A 23,609-nucleotide genomic window follows, 5' to 3' on the forward strand; every position below is an offset into this window, starting at 1 on the left:
AGAATATTACTCTCCTCTCCTCTCTGCCTCTCACAGCCTCTCTGATCTGCTGCATCTCCTCCATGACTCTAAGTCCCGCTGGATGGAATTCTCCCTCTGAGAAATCCAGGCCTTAGGTTCTGGTAGCACTGCCTTCCCCTATCTCTCTAGACCATAGTTTCTCAGTCTCAGCACTATTGACATTTTGGGGCCAGATAATTCTTTGTTGTGGGGACTATCCTGTGCATTGTAGAATATATAGCAATTTCCTGGCCTCTACACACTAGATACCAGTAGCACTCCTCATCCAGTCATGACAACTAAAATGTCTCCAATGGTTGCCGAGGGTCTCCTGGGTGGGAAGAGGGGCCACAACGCCCCTGGTTGAGAAACATAGCTCTAGGCTAAAAGGAGTCATGGCTTCCTGAAGCTAGTCTCTGAGTTACTTCTCCTACCCCTTGCTTGACTTCTCAGCTTTGCTCTCAACTATGTAACCAATCCCCTACATTAAATTTCCTTTGTTGTAAATACTGAAGTGGTCCATGACTGATAAAACAAATTTCTATTATGAAATCATACTTAGATTTATTTTTATTTTTTTTTTTTGGTGAGGAAGATCAGCCCAGAGCTAACATCTGTGCCCATCTGCCTCCACTTTATATGGGATGCCGCCACAGCATGGCGTGACAAGTGGTGCATCGGTGCGTGCCCAGGATCCGAACCTGAGAACCCCGGGCCGTGGAGGCAGAGCGCGTGCACCTAACCGCTTGAGCCACCAGGCCGGCCCCCATACTTAGACTCTTAGGAATGACTGTAGCATGCATATTTGTAATAACTGGCTTTTATCTGCTTTCTTCCATTTTACTCCCTTGTCTTTTTTTCCTAATTTCTTGAGATGAACACTTAGCTCATTAATTACCAATTTATTCTTCTTTTTCAATATGTACATTAAAGGCTATAAGTTGCTACACTAATTACATTCTTTGAGTTTTGCTATTTGCTGTTTTAATTGGCATTCAGTTGCAAACATTTCTAAAATTCATTATGATGTCTCACAGCTAACTTTTGAAAGTAATTTTGAATTTTCATTATAAATCAAGAATATAAGAAATAGCCATATTTAATTTGTGAAAGAAGCATTTTTCAAAAGATAAGGAAACAACTTTTCAACTGTATTGCCAATATTTGAATATTCTTGGAGATAATGCCCAATGTTTAAGGTATCTATTATCGAGAAGCTTTTATTTTATATTACTGCCCAATCCACAGGTAGAAAATAAAGATTTGGAAAAAAATTTCCTCACTTTCAATAATAATCATAATTATCACTACCACCATCAACTTCATCATATTCTGTTTGGGAGCATCACTGATCTTTAAGACAAAGACATAAGAAAATTAAATGTAAAAAGTGCTCTAGTACAAAGGGAAGATACAATTGAAATATAATTTCAAATTATAAACATCAAATTCTATAAAACTACATATAAATCCACTAAATAACTAAACATATGTAAGCACAAAGAGCAATATGCAAAATTTTGAGAATTTCTGTATGGCAGAATCAAATAAATGAAACTCGTGTATAAGAAAAGAAATGCAGAACACAATTATCTTCTATTCAAGCTTTCTTCTTTTAAAAGTGCTTTATAGAATAGCTTAACGATTTTATACACATACACAGAGGCACACACAAAGAAACAGAAATTTTGGAAGCAATCAGAGACACACTCAAAAATGCAATTATATCTTTTCTGAATTGTTTTTCATTTTATCCTTGAAAAACTACATCAGTGTGTATTAACAAACGTGGTATAACAGAGTTATTAAAAAAAAAAACTCTATTGTAAATATTGCACATTTTCCTCAGTTCTGTTCCCTAAAGAATTTCTTCTCTGTCATCTTTGCTCTCTCCTACGAATATGTGTTATTTCTTCTAAAAGTTCGCTCAAGTGTCTCTGGGATGGGCTCCTCAGAGAACAGGTCAGGACCAAGAAAGGCAGCATTTAGAGGAGCCCAAAATACAAACGGCATTTGTACTTCCGTTTACTTCCTGTCTTCAGGGTATATCAATGCTTAGAGTAAAGAGGAGAAGCAAATGTTTGGCAGTGTTCTATCTCCCAGATCTCAAACTGAGTACAATTACATCAGAAAACTCCTCTAAAGCTTGTACACCTGCTAAAGTGACTAAACGTTACTTCCAGAACCCTGAGCTCAAGTTTGTAGCTTAAGATCTACTGACCACAAAATTGAGTGTCTATATCTTTTTCAGATTATTATTTCATAAGAGCCACGGCAGTCTCCCGTACATGAGCAGCCGCCCAGCACAGAGACTCTCTCCTGCCCAACCTGGACTCTGCCCTCCCCAAATTTCCTCAGACTCCAACAGAGAACACTTGCCCAAGCGAGCAGGAAGCACATGGACATGGGAGCACCACGTCTGCAAGATGCAAAGAGAGATGGGCCTCTCTGGAGTTTCGCTACCATCTAGCCTGGATGTCTCAAATTAATAACATTTTTCATTTCTGTCTCTGCAATTACACTGGAAGCTTTTTCCGGGGCTCTTCAAGACCTCCTCGCTCTTTGATTGCCTCTGCCAGCTCCAGCCACCCCGCACAGCAGAGCTGCCTGCAGAGCAGCCTGCAGTTTCCATGGAGACAGTGCCAGCTCGGAGGGGGAGGGCAAGGCAGATGCCAAGTGGAGCAGGCGAACCTGGCCACATCACCACTGACTCCTGAGGTCCTCAGGACAGACCCTTAAGCAGCAAGGACAGGAAGACGGGGGAATTGACAGGGCAGCAGAACTGGGTGTAGAACAAACTGAGATGAGAAAGAGAGAGCTTTAAAATTGGCAAGTATCTCTGGATCTGATGCACTGTTTCTACCAAAATGAAATGTAAAAATCAGGTCTTCAAGTTTATTTTTAAAAAACTATATATATGCATGCATGTGCATGTCTGTGTGTGTATATATACATATATATATCCTGTATATATATAGGAAAAGTTTGATCTGCCTTCTCTTAACATCTGGAAATAGCATTTCTAGAAAAGCTAATTTTTATGGAAATATCAAAAAACAGCAAGACAGCTTTGGAGTGTGCTACCATTTTATTTGAGCACATTATCATAATATTTATTCCCAATCATGATTCACGCCCTATTCTGTGCCATTAATGAGACTTTGACATTTTTTCTTACTTTTATACAAAATCCTCAGTTTTTACTTTACGTACAAGAATTTTGAAGCAAGATTTGTTTTACTAATAGAAACTGTAGGCTCACAAAGTAACTCCTAAAGTTAAAGTATATCTAAGCTGTCCAACTCTCATTCAGATATTCTATCAACATTCTTTTTCTATGACGTGTTTAGAGCTATTCACCAGTATCTGCGTTCTCTTTGTCCTCTGGGCATATAGTCGGACTGGGCTTCCCTCTCCCTTTAAAATTGAGGATGGCCACGTAACTCGCTCTGCCTAATGAAACAGGATTGAGTGATATATCTGACCCAGTTTTCCGCTTCCCTTTCCCTACCTCAGTAGTCATGGAAGAATGTACTAAGATGTAGGATCCATTGGCCTCGGTCCCAGAATGACTAGGATTATCCGAGTCTCCATTCCCATCTTTCACCAACACATGCTGAAGATGTACTGACTTTGACTCTTTTAAGCTGCTGAAATTTGAGGGCTGTTTGTTAAAGCAGCATAACCTAGCTCATCCTAATGGATACACAACCTCCTCACTCAATCATAAAATATTTTAATTAAGACATTATGCTCATTTGTATGAGGTGCCCAGAAAATTATGACAGATTCTCTCTTCAAAGTCACAGTCTGACAAGTTAGCAGATGATTAATATAAAAGGCAATACATGAAATACTCCACAGTAAACAAAAAACAAAATTTCTGTAGGAGTTCACTTTGAGCTGAGGTTAAGACTGAAAGGCTTAGCACAAGAAAGTGGCATTTAAGATAGTGATGTTGAAGAATTAGTAAACCAAGAAGATCACCTTCTACCACAAGTTAGGTGTGGCAGCCTATGACATACAATAAAGCCTCAACAATTATTATCACTAGTATCACTATTAAAGCGAGAAAGCTGCAGGTTCTATTGTGCTCTAGAAACTCTGCATGGATAGGTCTAGTTGAATTTGAATTGCAGAAAAATAAGAAATAATTTTTCAGTATAAGTGTGTCCCATGCAGTATTTGGGACATACTCATACTGAAGCAAAAAAAAATCTGTTGTTTATCTGCAATTCGAACTTAACTAGGTGTCCTGTATTTTCATTTGCTAAATCTAGCAACCCTATCCATGAGTACAGCCTGGGATGGCATAGGTTACGTAAGAGGGCTAGTGATGAGGCGTTAAAGTTATCAGTAAGATGATTCATAAAATAAAGACTAATTACATTTTTTGGTTCTGTAAACGGAAGAAAGATGCCCACTCATTTGTTAAAATATTCTCAAAATAAATGACAACAATGCCCTTTGCTTTTATAAAAGCCACACACTAAACAAAATACATACATTAAGTGAGAAATTTTGCAAATTTTGAATTATACATGTCTTATGATGGTACACATCATCAAACAAAAAAAGTTTTCTTTTTTATTGCTTTTTTTGTAATTTTGAGAAATTATTCTCCCTTTCCTCACCTTAACCCTAAATCCAGGATATGGATGATAAAAAATAGTTTATGCTGATTTACAATTTAATAATTAATAAATAAATTTGAATAAAAATTCTAAAATATTAGGACACAGTCCAAGCCTATTAAAATCAAACAAAAATGTCCTTTCCTTTATTGATAGCTTTAAAAACTTTGAGCAGGCATTTTAAAAACTTCTAGTGTTAAAAATTAGATTTCAAAAATAAATAACCTTTATCTTTTAGGATATTTTTAGGTTTACAGAATAATCGCAAAGATGATACAGAAAGTTCCCATATACCCTACACCCCATTTCCTTTATTAAGAACATCTTACATGAGCATGAAATATTTGTTACAATTAATGAACCAGTGTTGATACATTATTATTTACTAAAGTTCATAGTTTATTCAGATTTACTTAATTTTTCCCTAATGTCCTTTAACTGTTCCAGGATACCATACTGCATTTAGTTGTCATGTATCCGTGGGCTCCTCTTAGCTCTGACAGTTTCTCAGACTGTCCTTGTTTTTGATGACCTTGAAAGTTCTGAGGAGTACTGATCAGATATTTTGTAGAATTTCTCTTATTTGGGATTTGCTTGATGTTTCTTTTATGATTAGACTGGGGCTATATATTTTGGGGAGGAAGTCACAAAAGTCAACTGCCATTTTCAACATATCTAGATTCTTTAACTGACTATTTTTATGACATGTTCATTTATATTCTTGGAAACTAAATTATATTTGAAAGCCTCCAACTTAATATTACCAGAATATCCAGTCTAAAGTAAAAATTTGGACAAGACTCAGAAGCTTCAATTAGATAAATGAATGGCATTCTAATAGGATTCTAATATTGTTTAGAATGATCACATAACATTTTCAAGTGCAAAAACAAAAAATCGTTGAAACTTAGAAAAGTCTCATGAAACTATTAGAACATTACATTTACTTGTCCTTTAAATAAATCCTATCTAATTGAAAGACTAAAGTTACAACCTTATAATGAGGCTAAAAGAAACAGGAAAGATAGAATCAGTGATGAAGATAAGAAGAGCAGCTCCTATGGCAGAGTGCCAGCCTGCACCCCACTCCCCAGGGCCAAACATACCTGCTGGCAGTTCTTTAAGTTTCTTGGGGACCTCAGTCAATTCTTTCCAGCCTTGCCAACCTAAATCCAAACAATGGTTGCCCCCATGACCCAAGAGCTGGCACATCTCCCTTAGTACTTGAAAATATAAGAGAATTTGAATCTCTTATTATTAACCCACCAAATGGTGAATTCTAGGAGAAAAAAGGATAAGTTATTTTGCAATTATTAATTAGCTCCTTAACTAATGAGACTAATGATTAGGTTTAAATTGCCATTTTTATAGGTCAAATACGGTTGCATGTCAGTAATTTCACATGGTCCTACCTAATACAGTCATGCGTCACTTAACGACAGAGATATGTTCTGAGAAACGCATTGTTAGGTGATTGCTTCATTGTGTGAACATCACAGAGCGTACTTACGCTATACCATAGCCTACAGCACACCTAGGCTATACGGTACTAAACTTACGGGACCACTGTCATATATGTGGTCTATTGTTGACTGAAATGTCATTATGCAGCACGTGACTATACTCTCAACAATATAGTGATGTCAGCCTGGATCTGTATTTTTCAAATTTCCAGAATGATCCTTAAACAAACACCTTTTCAAGACATTTACTACCATTGGTAAACAATCAGCTAAGGGTCCCATTTCCCTCTTTGCATAAGACTCAAAGCCAAATGCTGAAATTATTGGACAACACGCTGCATGTCAACAGTGCAGTTGAATGTTGTGATAAGGAGCCAGAACACTGCCTTCCACTGAGCTCATGAGGTGAGCGGCATCTGGGCACGCACACAGATGACACGTTTTCAGTTACAAACCCTGAAAATGCTCTCCAAGACTAAACTGTGTCAGTGATTTTAAGACATGATTTACAGATAGATTCAAAAGATAAAGATTCAGAAATATGTAGCCAATACAATGCTCCAACAGAGAAACAATGTAATCCAAATTATTGCTTCAGTGGATAGCAACAATTTAAACATCAAAAGGAGCCACCTTAGAGTACTCTTGTTATGTAAGAGGAACCTCTCCAATCTAATGACAATAGTTTCATAACTTCAAGCATCTTCTATGTGCAGGTTTCATATTTGAAAGACATAATTTAACTAAAGACATAGCTAATTTAAATAAAAAGGGGATTTTGTGATAGCAGAGTCCAAACATGAGATATGCAAGTTTATAACAGCAAATACTTCTTTTTCTGTTAATATTAACTCTGAGTTATAGATATTTCCTGTATGAGATGAAATAAAAGTAAACATGCAATTACTAAAATACCACACTTGAAGTCACATCAATTGGCTTCTGACATTTTATTATGTAGTAGTTAAAAAAACCCACATCCTTGACAGATTAACATTTAGTCTTTATAAAACAAATCACTACATTTCCAACATATATCACTCAAGGTCTTATGCCAAGATTATATTTGGATAACTTTTTAGTAATTTAAAATAATTTACTTTTCTTTCAGTTGACAATATTCCAAATCATAGATGGTATCTTCAATTTAAATATGAGAAATGGAGAGAGAGAAGTCAAGATGGTGGCGTAAGCAGACCCTGAACTCACCTCCTCCTGTGGACACAGCCAATTTACAACTACTCGTGGAAAAACTACCCCTGAGACAGAACTGAAAAGTGGATAAGAGGAACTCCTGCAACAAAGGACAATCATAATCGAGGTGGAAGAGGCAGAAACTCCCTTCTGGAGAGGAAAAACGCCGCCGTCACAAGCCGCCAGCTTCACGGCCGCCCGGGAGCAGCCCAGAGGTACGCAGCCTCCCTGGAGGAGCGGGGCCCTGAGCTGCGGAGCGCCCCCGCTGTAGGCATTTTGTGGACCCAGCACAATTGAGACGAGTGGCATAACATCTAACTTTGCCTGGTACTAAAACATTGGGGAGTACCGCCAGAGAAGCTGGTTCACAAAGAAATTAAAACCGGATCTTAAAGGGCCCACACGCAAACTCACCCGTTTCAGAAAGCAAGAGAAAATCACCAGAAAGAAAGGTGCACAGTGCTTTGGTGAAAAGAGACTCACGTGATAGGCCCTGAGTGCATCTCGGTGAGAGGTGAGACCTCTCCAGGGACTGGGACATTGGCGGCGGCCACTGTTGTGGCCTGGTGTGACCATGCTGACACAGAAGCCATTGGAGTTCTCCCTGGGGCCTGCTAGCCCAGGTCTGCCCCACACACTAGAGCACTGATTTAATCCAGCTCAACCAGGGCAGGCAGCCCAGCCTAGAGACTGGCCCCACCCAACAACAAGCCCTCAGGCAACTTGGTGACTGGATTCTCTGCAGCCTGGCAACAGCCCACTTCAGTGGGGCAGGGCGAGCACAAGGAGTGGGTGGAGAGTGTGGGGGGGTGGTGAAGTGTGTGGGGCTCCCACCGTGGAGAGACTGGGTCCACTTCAGGAGGTTGGGGCACACACACAGGGCAGGAGTGTGTTGACTGTGTGTGTGGACCTGTGGGTGGCAGGGCTTGTCAGCTGCAGAAGACTTGTGCTTCTCAAAGACCCACATAGGGGGTTTGCCCCACCTTCCAAAGCCTGAAACAATTGGGTGCTCCTGTGCCTGAGGCCAGCCCCACCCAGCTGCAATCCTCAGAGAGCTGACAAGAGACCTACATGCTGGGGGCTTATAGCAATTGTAAGCCCCTTAGCCTAACAACCTGCCACACTGGGGCCTACTCACTTAAAAGAAATACTGCAACACAAATGTGGTATTAGAACTTGCAGCCAACTGTGCTGGGGCTCCCCAAACCTGATAAAGAGACTGAAAGGCACACAACAACTACAAGCAGCTGAGCATTACAACAGCTGGCCAGGAGCATAACTCGGCCTCCAAGGGCACCTACAGGGAGAGCAAGCAGGCCACAACAAAAGGACACATGTAGCCCACATAGGGGTCACCCCTGGAACATTGAGAACTGAGGGAAACACACTGCAGACCTCCTAAGGCATCACTTACATAAGGCCACCTATGCAAGAGCAGGAGACGTAGCTGACCTACCTAATATGTAGACACAAGCACAGGGAAAGAGGCAAAATGAGGAGGCAAAGGAATACATTCCAAGTAAGGGAACAGGACAAAAACCCAGAAAAGGAACTAAGTGAAACAGAAATGAGCAACCTACCTGACAGAGAGTTCAAACAAAGAGTGTTAAGGATGCTCACTGATCTGGGGAGAAGAATAGATGAACCAAGGGAGAATGTCAACAAAGAAATGGAAGATATAAAAAAGAACCAATCAGAAATGATGAATACAATACTGGAAATGAAAAATTCACTAGAGGGACTCAAAAGCAGAGTAGAAGATACAGAAGAACGGATCTGCGAGCTGGATGAAAGACTAGATTACCCAAGCTGAACGGTAAAAGAGAAAAGAATTAAAAAGAGTGAGGACAGTCTAAGGGACCTCTGGGACAACACAAAGCACACTAATATCAGTGTTATAGCTGTCCCGGAAGGAGAAGACGGAGACAAAGGGGCAGAAAATCTATCTGAAGAAATAATACATGAAAACTTCCCTAACCTAAGGAAGGAAACAGTCATCCAGGTACAGGAATCACAGAGAACCCCAAACAAAATAAACCCAAAGAGGTCCACACCAAGACACATCATAATCAAAATGTCCAGAATTAAAGATAAAGAGAGAATCCTAAAAGCTGCAACAGAAAGACAAGTTACATACAAAGGAAACCCCATAAGGCTATCAGCTGACTTCTCAGCGGAAACCTTACAGGCTAGAAAAGAGTGGCACGATATACTTAAAGTGCTAAAAGGAAAACGCTTACAGCCAAGAATACTCTACCCAGCAAGGTTATCATTCAAAATGGAAGGAGAGATCAAAAATTTCCCAGACAAGCAAAAATTAAAGGAATTTGTCAACAAGAACCAGTGCTACAAGAAATGTTAAAGGGACTAATTTAAGGGGAAAAAAGAAGACTGCAAATAGGAAAAATTATCTGTTTCCAGGATAAGAGGGTAATGGATACAAATACACAAAAAAGAGGATAGACATGATATCAAAAACATAAAATGAGGGAGGAGGGGAGTTAAAGAGTAGAGCTTTCAGACTGAGGTCAAACTAAAGAAACTATCAATTCTGTATAGAAGGAGAAAGGAACAGAAAAGGACTACTAAAACACTGAGAAAAAAAATTAAAAAATGGCAGTAAGTACATACTTATCAATAGCTACTTTAAACGTCAATGGACTAAATGCTCCAATTAAAAGGCACAGGGTGGCTGATTGGATAAAACAACAAGACCCATATATATATGCTGCATACAAGAGACACACTTCAGACCTAAAAACAATCACAAACTGAAAGTGAAGGGACGGAAAAAGATACTCCACGCAAATGGCAATGAAAAGAAAGCTGAGGTAGCAATACTCATATCAGACAAAATAGATTTTAAAACAAAAACTGTAAAAAGAAACAAAGAAGGACATTACATAATGATCAAGGGAACAATCCAACAAGAAGATATAACACTTGTAAATATCTACGCACCCAATGTAGGTGCACCTAAATATATAAAGCAATTATTAACAGACATAAAAAGAGAAGTAGACAGTAACACAATAATAGTAGGGGAATTTAACACTCCACTTACACCAATGGATAGATCATCCAAACAGAATATTAATAAGGAAACATTGGCCTTAAATGACACACTAGAAGAGATGGACCTAGTAGATATACACACAACATTCCATCCAAAAACTGAAGAATACACGTTCTTTTCAAATGCACATGGAACATTCTCTAGGATTGATCACACATTAGGCCACATACAAGTCTCCATAAATTTAAGAAGATTGAAATAATACCAAGCATCTTTTCTGACCACAACGGTATGAAACTAGAAATCAGCTACAGGAAGAAAATCAGAAAAGCCACAAATACGTGGAGATTAAACAAAATGCTACTGAACAATGATTGGGTCAATGAAGAAATCAAAGAAGAAATCAAAAAATACCTGGAGACAATTAAAATGAAAATACGACATGCCAAAATTTATGGGATACAGCAAAGGCGGTTGTAAGAGGGAAGTTTATAGCAATACAGGCCTATCTCAACAAACAAGAAAAATCTCAAACAATCTAACAATGCACCTAAAGGAACTGGAAAAAGAAGAACAAACAAAGCCCAAAATCAGTAGATGAAGGGACATAATAAAAATCAGAGCAGAAATAAATGAAATACAGACTAAAAAAACAACAGAAAAAATTAATAAAACCAAGAGCTGGTTCTTTGAAAAGATCAACAAAATTGGCAAATCTTTAGCTAGACTCACCAAGAAAAAAAGACAGAAGGCACAAATAAGTAAAATCAGAAATGAAAGAGGAGAAATTATAACAGACACCTCAGAAATACAAAAGATTATAAGAGAATACTATGAAAAGCTATACGCCAACCAATTTGACAATCTGGAAGAAATGGATAAATTCTTAGAATCATACAACCTTCCAAAACTGGATCAAGAAGAAACAGAGAATTTGAATAGACAAATCGCCAGTAAGGAGATCGAAAAAGTAATCAAAAACCTCCCCAAAAATAAAAGTCCAGGACCACACAGCTTCCCTGGTGAATTCTACCAAACATTCAAAGAAGACTTAATACCTATCGTTCTCAAACTCTTCCAAAAAATTCAGGAGTAGGGGAAGCTCCCTAACTCATTCTATGAAGCCCACCTTACCCTGATACCAAAACCAGACAAGGACAACACAAAAAAAGAAAATTACAGGCCAATATCACTGATGAACATCGATGCAAAAATCCTCAACAAAATACCAGCAAATCGCATACAACAATACATTACAAAGGTTATACACCATGATCAAGTGGGATTTATTCCAGGTACGCAGGAATGGTTCAACATTCACAAATCAATCAACGTAATGCACCACATTAAAAAAATGAAGTATAAAAATCATATGATCATCTTAATAGATGCAGAGAAAGCATTTGAGAAGATACTGCATCCATTTATGATAAAAACTCTGAATAAAATGGGTATAGAAGGAAAGTACCTCAACATAATAAAGGCCATATATGACAAACCTACAGCTAACATCATCCTCAATGGTGAAAAACTGAAAGCTATCCTAAGAACAGGAACCAGACAAGGATGCCCACTGTAACCACTCCTATTTAACATAGTACAGGAAGTCCTAGCGAGAGCAATCAGGCAAGAAAAAGAAATAAAAGGGATCCAAATTGGAACGGAAGAAGTGAAACTCCTATTATTTGAAGATGACATGATTTTATATATAGAAAACCCTAAAGAATCCACCAAAAAAACTTTTAGAAGTAATAAACGAATACAGTAAAGTTGCCCGATACAAAATCAACATTCAAAAATCAGTTGCATTTCTATACACTAACAATGAAGTAGCAGAAAGAAAAATTAAGAATACAATCCCATTTACAATTGCCACGAAAAGAATAAAATACCTAGGAATAAACTCAACCAAAGAGATGAAAGATCTGTACACCGAAAACTATACAACGTTGCTGAAAGAAACTGAAGAAGACACAAAGAAATGGAAAGATATTCTGTGCTCTTGGATTGGAAGAATTAACATAGTTAAGATGTCCATAGTTCCTAAAGCAATCTATAGATTCAATGCAATCCCTATCAAAGTTCCAACAACATTTTTCACAGAAATACAACAAAGAATCCTAAAATTTATATGGAACAACAAAACACCCCAAATAGCTAAAGGAATCCCGAGAAAAAAGAACAAAGCTGGGGGTATCACACTCCCTGATTTCAAAATATACTACAAAGCTATAGTAACCAAAACAGCATGGTACGGGCACAAAAACAGACACACAGATCAATGGAATAGAATCGAAAGCCCAGAAATAAACCCACACAACTATGGACAGCTAATCGTTGACAAAGGAGCCAAGAACATACAATGGAGGAAAGAAAGTCTCTTCAACAAATGGTGTTGGGAAAACTGGATAGCCACATGCAAAAAAATGAAAGTAGACCCTTACCTTACACCATACACAAAAATTAACTCCAAATGGATTAAAGACTTGAATGTAAGACCTGAAACTGTGAAACTACTAGAAGAAAACATAGGCAGTATGCTCTTCGACATCAGTCTTAGCAACATCTTTTCAAACACCACGTCTGACCGGGCAAGAGAAACAATACAAAAAATAAACAAATGGGACTACATCAAACTAAAAAGCTTCTGCACAGCACAAGAAACCATCAACAAAACGAAAAGACAACCTAACAATTGGGAGACGATATTTGCAAACCATACATCTGATAAGGGCTTAATCTCCAAAATATATAAAGAACTCATGCATCTCAACAACAAAAAAACTAACAACCCAATTAAAAAATGGGCAAAAGACCTGAACAGACATTTCTCCATAGAAGATATACAGATGGCCGACAGACACATGAAAAGATGTTCAAAATCATTAACTATCAGGGAAATGCAAATCAAAACTACAACGAGATATCACCTCACGGCCGTCAGAATGGCTATAATTAACAAGACAGGAAACAACATGAGTTGGAAAGGTTGCGGAGAGAAAGGAACTCTCATACACTGCTGGTGGGAGTGCAAACTGGTGCAGCCACTATGGAAAACAGTATGGAGATTCCTCAAAAAATTAAGGATAGAACTACCATATGATCCAGCTATTCCACCGTTGGGTATTTATCCAAAGAACTTGAAAACACCAATGCAGAAAGATACATGCACCCATGTGTTCATTGCAGCGTTATTCACAATAGCCAAGACTTGGAAGCAACCTAAGTGCCCATCAAGGGACGAATGGATAAAGAAGATGTGGTATATATACACAATGGAATACTACTTAGCCATAAGAAACGATGAAATCCAGCCATTGTGACAACATTGATGGACATTGAGGGTATTATGCAAAGTGAAATAAGTCAGATGGAGAAGGTCAAATACTGTATGATTTCCCTCATTAAGTAGTAGATAATAACAACAACAAACAAACACATAGAGACAGAGATTGGATTGGTGGTTACCAGAGAGGAAGAGGGGAGGGAGGAGGGCGAAAGGGATAATTCGGCACATGTGTGTGGTGATGGGTTGTAATTAGTATTTGGGTGGTGAACATGATATAATCTATGCAGAAATAGAAGTATAATGATGTACACCTGAAATTTACACAATGCTATAAACCAATGTTACTGCAATAAACAAAAAATTAAAAATAAATAAATAAATATTAGAAATGTAATACAAATTCACCCTTAGAACATAAATCCACTTCTGATCATTATATATGATAATTTTACCCAATTTGCCTATACTCACCACTACTTTCTCTTAATATAATGTCTTCATGAAAGAATATCCTGCAAGTTGTCATCTAAATCAGCATTTTCCTGTTTTCATAGTCCTCTACTTTTCTTTGAGAAGATGACTATTGTTCCATGGAAACATAAATTTGGTTCAGCTCTATTTTTTGTCCTTAAAGTAAGTTTAATATCCTCCTGCAGCAAAATTACTGGCATATTTGTGTTCCAATGATTTCGAGATAATCTGCCTTTGAAAAACAACCTGCTATCCTTGAGGATGCCAGGAAACCACATGATGGCTGACTTGATAGGTGAAAGCATATATTAGCTCTGCACATGGAAACACAGGCAGCTCTTACTAACTCATCATCATATTGATCTCTGACATCCATTCAGTGATAGATTATCTGTCTTCTGTTTTGTCTTCCCATTTCAACGTATATCTGTGATATGATTCAACGATTATTGTATATTAAAAATTTATCCTACATAAGGCATCTACTCAGAAGCCAGGCATGCATTATTGCTCGTGAGTTCCTATCTGTACTGTATCAGTATAGGATGAATTTTAAAGTCATTTTAATGACCAACCTTCAAGGAGGTTGCATTCTTTTTTTTTTTTTTTCCATGAGGAAGATGGGCCCTGAGCTAACACCTGCCAATCCTCCTCTTTTTTTGCTGAGGAAGACTGGCCCTGGGCTAACATCCATGCCCATCTTCCTCTACTTTATATGGGACGCCGCCACAGCATAGCTTGCCAAGCGGTGCGTCGGTGCGCGCCCGGGATCTGAACCAGCGAACCCCGGGCCGCCACAGCAGGGCATGCGTACTTTACTGCTTGTGCCACTGGGCTGGCCCCATGGGAGGTTGCATTCTAACGGGGGCAGACATGAAAATAAACATGCAAACCAATAAATAAATGAGATGATTTCTGGTTCTCATACATGTCATAAAGAAGGTAAAACAGGATAATTGTTAGGAGACATACGAAGAGGGGATCTGCCATAGCAAGATGATCAGGAGAGAGAGAGATGGCCAGAGTAGCTGCAGCCTAATAAACCAGGGGGAGAGAGGGGCAGATGACATAAGACAGGAAGAGGTTGGACTTTTTCTGTTTGCCATTGCCAGGGATATAAGCAAATGCAAGATGTGATCTGATTTAGAGGGAGCCCTCTGGCTGCTGTGAGGATGACAAGTTGCAGTGAGGCAGAGGAAAGGCAGGTGGCCCGCCAGGAGCCTGCAGCAGAAATTCTGGTGAGCGATAATGGCGGCTTGGATCGGTATGATCAGAAGTGGGAGGTTCAACCAAGATCAGAAGCATCCATGTAATTTTGAAAAATACTCATAAAAGAGAACTTTGGTATTCCAAAGTTAATATTTAAATTATTATTTAGTATTCCAAAGAATAATTTAAAATACCTTAAAGAATGACCCACATTATCGATTAGTAATTCCCACTCATTTAGGGACTAATTCAATACCAAATACCCCAAATCTTCCACTAGAGGTGGTCTTTCCTCAGCACTAGGACCTTGCTGGTTTTACCCTGTGGTTTTTGTTATGGACTAAATGTTTGTGTCCCCGGAAATCCATATGTTGAAGCCCAAACCCTTAATGTGATAGTATTTAGAGATGAGGCCTTTGGTAGGTAATTAGGTTGAAATGAGGTCTTGAGGGTGGGGCCCTCATGACGGGATTAGTGGCCTTATAAGAAGAGGAAGAGAGAGAGATGCACACACCAAGGAAAGGCCATGTGAGGACATAGAAAGAGGGCAACCGTCTGCAAGCAGAAAGAGAGCTCTCACCAGGAACCTAATCAGCTGGCACCTTGATCTTGGACTTTCCAGCCTCCAAAACTGTGAGAAATAAATGTCTGTTGTTTAAGCCACCCAGCCTACGGTATTTTGTTATGGCAGCCAGAGCTGACCAAGACAGTCTCTTACAGTGTTTTCATTTAGTCAAGTCCTTCCAAAGTCAGGCTGCACTATCACAACAGACATGCCATAGTACAGGCTTTCCCTAACTTCTGTGATTGAGGGGAACATGGCATGTTCTTAAGTTCAGATTTAGGTAATATTTACACCATAAAGCTTGGTACTCAATTATCCTGTCAGTAGTACAGAGTAATATACAGACCTGTTGTCAAAATGTTCTACCATCTTTTCCTGGTGATCTACAAACAGCTTCACAAATTCTTCTGACACCATGGTATTCTCTGCAGTATCAAACATCTGCACATCACGACACCTGAAATCTCACATTGTATCTATATTTTTTAGCTTAATATGCATGTGCAGCTTAGCTTTTTGATATAATGACAGGAAACTTTTCCACGTGGTGACAGTATCATGGCAAAGGGTTGAGTACCACGTGTATATATTGGAATGACCCACTTGCCTTGAATGTCCTTCTCAGGGCCTTGTAATGGATGAAGAAGCAGCCTTTCCTTGCACCAAATGCCCAGTGATATCTGTCTTCAAAGACACATTAGCAGTAAACATATAGGTAATAATGCTTTACTTACATGGAAAATATTCAGCAGAACAATTAAAGTTATTCCTATAGTATATGAGCAGCTATTTAATGTAAATCAAGGGCATATATATTGAAAACTAATAAGGTACAACAAATAAGAAATAAAATTTTCCCTCATAGTCCACAAAGCAATCTGCTCTAAATAGTAAGAAGAAGAAGAAGAAGGAAAGGCAATGGGCACCAAATAACAGCTGTGTAAACATAAAAGACATTGAGAGAAACTGCAAAAATAGCTGAGTTAGAGAGCGTCTTCTTTGGGTCAGAGATAAAAAAAAAGTGTTACCTAACCACCAAATCCTGGAACTGTCACGTCTCAATTAACTAAAATGATGAATAACTGCGAGGAACAGCACATATATTTAAACTCGGGTGAATATCACCTAAGGAGCTTCTGAGAATGAGCGAACATGACAAAATCTACTATTGGTTCAAAAATCTATGTTGCTTTTTAAAATTCTTATTCTCACTTTCAAAAGATAAAATATGGGAAAGCACTTGTAATGATGAACATGCTATAAAACTCAGAGGAATAACTTTGCTTACATTTCCTCCCACACCCTGTTCAACTCAAGATAGCACTTTATCAGGCTGTCACCCTGCTCTCCCACTTGCAGCACTGTAACACCTGCCATTCCATAGGTATAACAAATACTGTAAAATGCATAATTTGTCAGGCCACCAGGAAGCCATATAAACTCATATTACTACACTGTGTAAATGTAAAGTATTTATGTTTAGTACTGAAAGGGCCAGAGTCCTAGTAGCAATTAATGCATTTTAATGAACTGGCACACACAGGAGAAAGGGAAGCATTTCAGAGATGTGACAGTAAATAAGGCTGCGTGGCCACCGGAGTTTGAAATTCAAGTTTGAAAAGAATAGAAGTAGCTACTCTTCAACTAGAGAAACTGGCTAACCCACTCAGAGGAGGGCAGATTATCCGGCTCTGGAGCAGAATGTTGTTTGCTACTATTTATAACTTATTGCTACAAAATTTACATTCAGCACAGTTTGTTGACTGAATGGATTAATCAATGAACAATCGACCAGCTCATTTAAAAAGTTCTGCTGCCAAAACTAGTTTAAGCTACCTGCTCCTTCTCATGTCTTCGCATTTCCACACTTCTTCCCTGGTGTTACCCAACTCCCACCTCCTCTATCAGAGCTCACCAGAACATAGTCTTCGGTGTCCACAGTCTGTATTTCTGGAGGAACAAGGGACGTCACCCGAGCATCAATTTCCCCCAGCCATGGTCTGGCCCCATCCTCTCACATTCTGTTACTTTCTGGGGTTCACATGTACAAGCTATGAGCAACCCATGAATCCTCTCCACTGCTGAAACAGGAAATATGGAATCACCATACAATTATCACACAACCTGCCCTAAGCTGAAGAAAGAAAACTTGAGATTTGTAAGAAAAAAGGACCATATCTGAAACCGCTACAAGCAGTGAGCAAAACCATGATTAGTGTCTCCTCTTGAGTACCTAAAACTTTGCTGCTCACTGAAACATACTCATTGAGCGATATTAACTTCCCTTCTGTACTTCCTTCAAAAGTTTGAGAATAGGGGAGCCAGCTCTGAGTGCCTAGTGGTTAAAGTTCGGTGCTCTCACTGCTTCGGCTGCACAGGTTTGTTTCCCAGTCACAGAACCATACCAACCATCTGTTAGTGGCCATCCTGTGGCAGTGGCTCACATAGAAGAACTAAAAGGACTTACAACTAGAATATACAACCATGCACTGGGGCTTTAGGGAGGAAAAAAAAAGTTTGAGAATAGAGAAGGAATTAGAATTTTTTTTCATAACTTACACATGATTTCTTCCTATTGACAGTTAGAGTGATAAGAATTCACTGAAATTCTGTTCAAAGTATTTAAGGAAATATGCTCAAAAAATGGAAGCCAGCTACGGTTCACACTTCTAAAACTGTTCTGATAAAGCCTTCCAGGCGCCAGACTCAGCAGCCCACCAGGAGAGAAATAATATTCTGGGACATGTGTACAGATTTCAATCTCTGAGCAACAATAGGGCTTCATTCTACTTCCCTTTTAAGCAGCAAATATCTGTGCAAAAAGAAAAACATAGAGGGAACTTTTTGGAGCCAATTTTGTATGATATAATTTTTGAAGCAGTATAAAGAAATAACAGGAATTACTTCCACTGATGGATACAGGAAAATTCCTCCTTTAGGCAATACCCAATGGTGCGGAATGCAGCAATATCTTTACCACCATTAGGGAATTGGGCATTTTATAACCATATTAGTAATAGAGGTCAGAGATTTAGTTTTACAGACAAGAAAATCTTTTGACTTCAACTCATACCAAAAAATTTAGCCTATTTTTGAAGCACATCAAAAGTTCCAGGGAATATATTTTATATTTGAATGCTTGTTATGATTATGCTTCCCAAAGCATTTTCATATAAATTATCATATCACATTCAAAAAAATTATGTGAGTTTTGATTCCGATGAGCAAATGACCAAATAGTAACAGATGCAAGGTCACAAGAGAAAGCTAGTGTCAAGCAGGATTTGGATCCTAGAACTCAGAATCCTAATCCAGTGTTCCCTCCAGAGTGCCACAGTGCCCAGCACCCAAAATGAACCAAAAAGAAACTGAACAAACTTTAGTTCATAAGCCATTTTTGACAATGAAAACGAAAGTGTACATACAGCCCACAATGATTAACAATGTTTACTATGTGCCAATTATTGTGCTAGGATTTGACGATCGATTATTAAAAAAAAGATAGATTACCAATATGGGGTGGGGGTGGGGAGAGGCATGGTCCTGTGTGACCAGAGAAAAAGGTATATACCTGGGGGGGGTGGTATAGAAAATCATATATGTGCCTAAATGTCATCCTCACTTATTCTTCCCAATGAACATGAAACACACAGTGAGGTGACTATAGCATATACACAGAGCTTCTACCTGTGAGCCCCAGACTGTCACAGGTACCTTGCCTTTAACAAACAGATCCCTGAGCCTGCTCAGATGCCTAATTATGCTTTATGTGCAGAAAGCAAAACCCAGAATTAGAGAAAAGAATATGTCATCTTGATTATTTAACAGTAGAAATAGCTAAGGTGTTTGAGGTTCACTAACATGCTAGGTTTTCTGCTATATCTTGTAGGACCATGGTCTCTTAATTTGCCCTTACAACAACCTGAAGACATAGGAATTATTTCCCCTCCATCAACAATGACATTCAGTAGTAACTTATTCACTTGCTAAAAAGAAATGGAAAAGTTGAGATATGAACTCAGTCAAGTTGGGATACAACTATTAAGTATTCCCTCCACCATTTGCTCCACTGCCATACCTACTACTGAGACACACAAAATCTGGGAGCCAGAGAATGCTCCCTTAAAGAAGAACCCCCCTAGGAAAAGGGGATACATTTAACTAGAATTATGCTTTAAAAATAAGAATTAATAAAATGGGGAATAAACTAATAAAACATGATGAAGGGTAATGTAATTACTATAGATAAACAATACAAATTAGTAAGAAACACAGCAAAGAGACCAACTGAGAAATGTGCAGAGGATCTGGGAAGACAATTCACAAAAGAATTAGGAATGCATCATAAACTTATGTAATATTTAACCTCAGCTATATTCAAAGAGAAGCAAATTAAATCACAGATGAACACAATTTTTCCCCTAATTGGAATCTGTGTTTTTTTTTAAATTATAAAACCCAGTGTTGTTGAAATCCTGGGGAAACTGGCACACTCTTGCCTTGCTGAAAGAAATATAAATTATCTAACGTTTCTGAAGGACAATTTGACAACATATATCAACAGCCTTGAAAACATCCAGTTCTATGATGTAATCTAGAGAAAATAACCAAATGAAAACTATTTAGGTTTAAACACAGCATCACAGATACTGCCAAAAAAATAAAAATGCCATCAATCTCCAAAAATAGTGAGCTATTTATGTAAATGATGTTACATCAAAGTACAAAAAACAGACACTAAAAATGAATACCAATTAAAAGCCTCCTTACATATTAAAAAGTAACAAAGCAGAATATGAGAAATCTTCTAAATTTAAAAATGTGTATGGATTAGCATTTGTGCTAAAAATACAGTCATTCTGGGGCTTAGGATCATGTATGAACTTTAGTTTCTTTTTATCATTTCTCTATTTTCAAACTTTTAATGATCAGGCAGTACTTCTGAAAACAGAATAAAATAATAAAACATTACTTGAAAAAGAGAAAAATACTTCATTAATACACTACAGAGTTCTCAAGAAGACACTAACTTGCTAAACCTACCCAATACATCTCAAATTCAAAGGAGAGAAACTCTAGGTATGACACTCATAAGAATATGTGTAATATATACTCCATGAAGAATGAACCCTGTTAACTTTGTCATGTATTCAGCTAATTAACGAAATTCATCCCAAAGCAAATATACAAAATTCTTTTCAAAAATTTAAAGGCATAATTTTTTGTTCTGTGTAGTGAGGTAATATACAGCAAACTATGATATATTTGGTGGAAAGATAATATATAAAAAATAAAACACTTGAAACCTTGCCATAAACACTATGGTGTTGCGTGTGTATGGGTATGTGTGCTGGGTATCAAATTCAATATAGTTTTTTCCCTTGAGTTTCTTGTTAGCCTTCAGGATCATGAATACTTCCCATATGATTAACTATTCTTTGAAAAGATAACTCATAGCTGCATAATGTTCCTTCGGATAGAGTTGCCATAATATATCTATGCACTTACAATGGATTTAACATTATTATTCTTTTCCAACTCACCTCAAGCCAAATAGTCTGATGCATATGCTACAAGCTCCAGCCCTGATGCACCACTCGCCATATCTTGGGTAAATATGACACGATTTCTACTATCTCTGAGACTTTTCAGATGATACCCATTTCTCTTGTCAGCCTTTCTGGAGAACTCCTGCACCTCCTCATCCGGTGACTCCAAAAAAACCACGCTCCGCACCAGCGAGGATTATGTTCGAGACAAGAGAATCAATTTTGGCTTTTTTATATTTGGGAGACTTGGTTTGCTGCCACTGAAGTTGCTCCTCCTGGAAATTAAACGATTGTGTTACTGAAGGTAATGACTGCTATGCTACTCTCATGTTTGAAAGCCCAAATAAAATATTTGAGAAAGAAGAATAAAATTTATTTTAAGAAGTGAGATTTTTTTTAGGTTGAGTAGTCATGCTTGGAGTCAAATAAAACATCACGTCTATTTGGAAATTCAATTTTTTCTTCTTTCTTGACTGTGTCCATTATTGTTCCTATTACAAGTTAAAACATTAAACGACAGCAAAACTCTAATTATCTACACTGAGGAAGAAAGTGCTAGGGATAATAGGTAGCATGGAACATCATTTATATATGGTTTGGGAAGTCAGATTTTGACACTGTCATTTTTATGCCCAATTCTCACCACTTACAAGGCCATCCAATTATCGGCAAAGTCTAACATGAGGAGTAGGAAAGAAATACTGAGAATGAGTTATTTTAAAGTTGGCAACACATAAATCAGCTGAATTTCATGGACCATACTCTCTATAAATCAGCCAGGGCATTAGACACTCCCCCAGTGATTCCTGATATAGTGTCAAAATATCATAAAATATTTAAAGAGCTCAACTACTAAGCAAAACACTGTGAAAGCTACTATATCCAGAATTCTATAACCAGAATTCTTTAGAAACCACATCGGTGAGGAACACTTCTACTCTACTTTGGATATTTCCTTCTAGGTGAAAGGAACTTAATTAATGTAACGCTTCTGGTCTCTCTCCAGCCCTTCACTTTCTCTGCCTCTGAAGAACAAAGGAAGCAGCTTGGCTAGGTCCTTCCTTCTTCCTCTGGAAATCTCCCTGCCTGCAGAAAGCAAGGCTTGGGCTCTAGGGTTCAGAGACAGCTCTGTCCCTGGGGGAAGGTGGGGGCGGAGGAAGGCCAAGGTCCTGGGATGTTATTCAGCATCACATCGAGCTATATCTAATTAGAACCGATATTTCACCTGTGGTCCCACTACTTTATCATTTCTTTCTTCCAACATCCCAACTTTTTCAGACTCTGGGAGGGTTGGAGGGGAGGGGTGATATTTATCTGTCGGTTCCTTAAAGACACCACCAATCCACATTTCTGCACATTTTGTCATTTAAGGTAAACATATACCTTTCTATGATTTATGTTGTTTCATATTTAAATGAGAAAAGATTACAATAAGTATTATAAGATTATGAATAGGTTCCTAAACCAAAAGAATAAATTATATAGACCATGTGTACAAAATGCATTTTTCTTAATACATATCTATGGGATCAAATTTCTAATGACAGTTGTGATAATCACATCTACTAAGCAAAAAATGTTATTACTGAGAAAACTCCAGCCCTTACCTATGCAGGATAAATGTATTTACTAATTTCAATGATAGAATTAACGGTTCCCCATCATTTAATGCTATAAACTAAACATCCCATTTAGTAATACATTCTGTGTCATTCAAAACTTATAGAAACGCTGACACTTACAGTTATTTAACCAAACATAATTGGCTCACTCACTTATTTGATCCAAAAACCAGAACAGTCTTTTACTATAACATGTATTTTACTCCGGTAACTTATAATTGGCAGTTCTCACAACAACACATAAATTTGAATATAAATAACCACATTTATTGTCAAAATGTCTTTCTGACTGAAGATAAATTAGTCTCTGGTTATACAGGTCACATTCTGTAACAAATTCTATGATACATCCAAGCATTATTATCGTAAAAATTATGTTGCTGAAGATCACAGTTCTACCTCACAGGAGCTGGGCATAATCAAACCCAGAGGAGTTGGGCACTTCACTGCAGCTATTAAGAGGAAAACAGACAAGTAAAAATGACCATTTATTTTCAAAAAGGTACCAGTGCACACACTTTTTTTTCCAAGAACTTGATTTTAGTTGAGGATGGAGTGGGGGGGGGGGTCTTCTCTTTATGTAACAAATGTAGCTGT

General features: G+C 38.0%; 1 protein-coding gene across 6 annotated transcripts in view; it reads right to left on the reverse strand.

Annotated features, from left to right (window-relative positions):
* CTNND2 (catenin delta 2) overlaps positions 1 to 23,609 on the reverse strand; it is an 879,093-nt gene that overhangs the window by 850,077 nt on the left and 5,407 nt on the right. For 3 of the 6 annotated variants that reach the window (XM_087443133.1, XM_087443135.1, XM_087443125.1), the window contains exon 1: positions 7,775 to 7,850. The exons of 2 other annotated variants lie outside the window; for them this stretch is intronic. In XM_087443133.1, the coding sequence (XP_087299259.1) occupies positions 7,775 to 7,832 (58 nt within the window). In that variant the 5' untranslated portion in view covers positions 7,833 to 7,850. Of the gene's footprint in view, positions 1 to 7,774; positions 7,851 to 21,384; positions 21,666 to 23,609 lie in introns of those variants that run through there. One more of the 6 variants, XM_087443130.1, reaches the window with a different exon arrangement.

The sequence above is a fragment of the Ceratotherium simum genome, chromosome 18 (genome assembly GCF_057802395.1).
Source record: "Ceratotherium simum simum isolate JZ-2026a chromosome 18, ASM5780239v1, whole genome shotgun sequence".
Taxonomy (NCBI): Eukaryota; Metazoa; Chordata; class Mammalia; order Perissodactyla; family Rhinocerotidae; genus Ceratotherium; species Ceratotherium simum.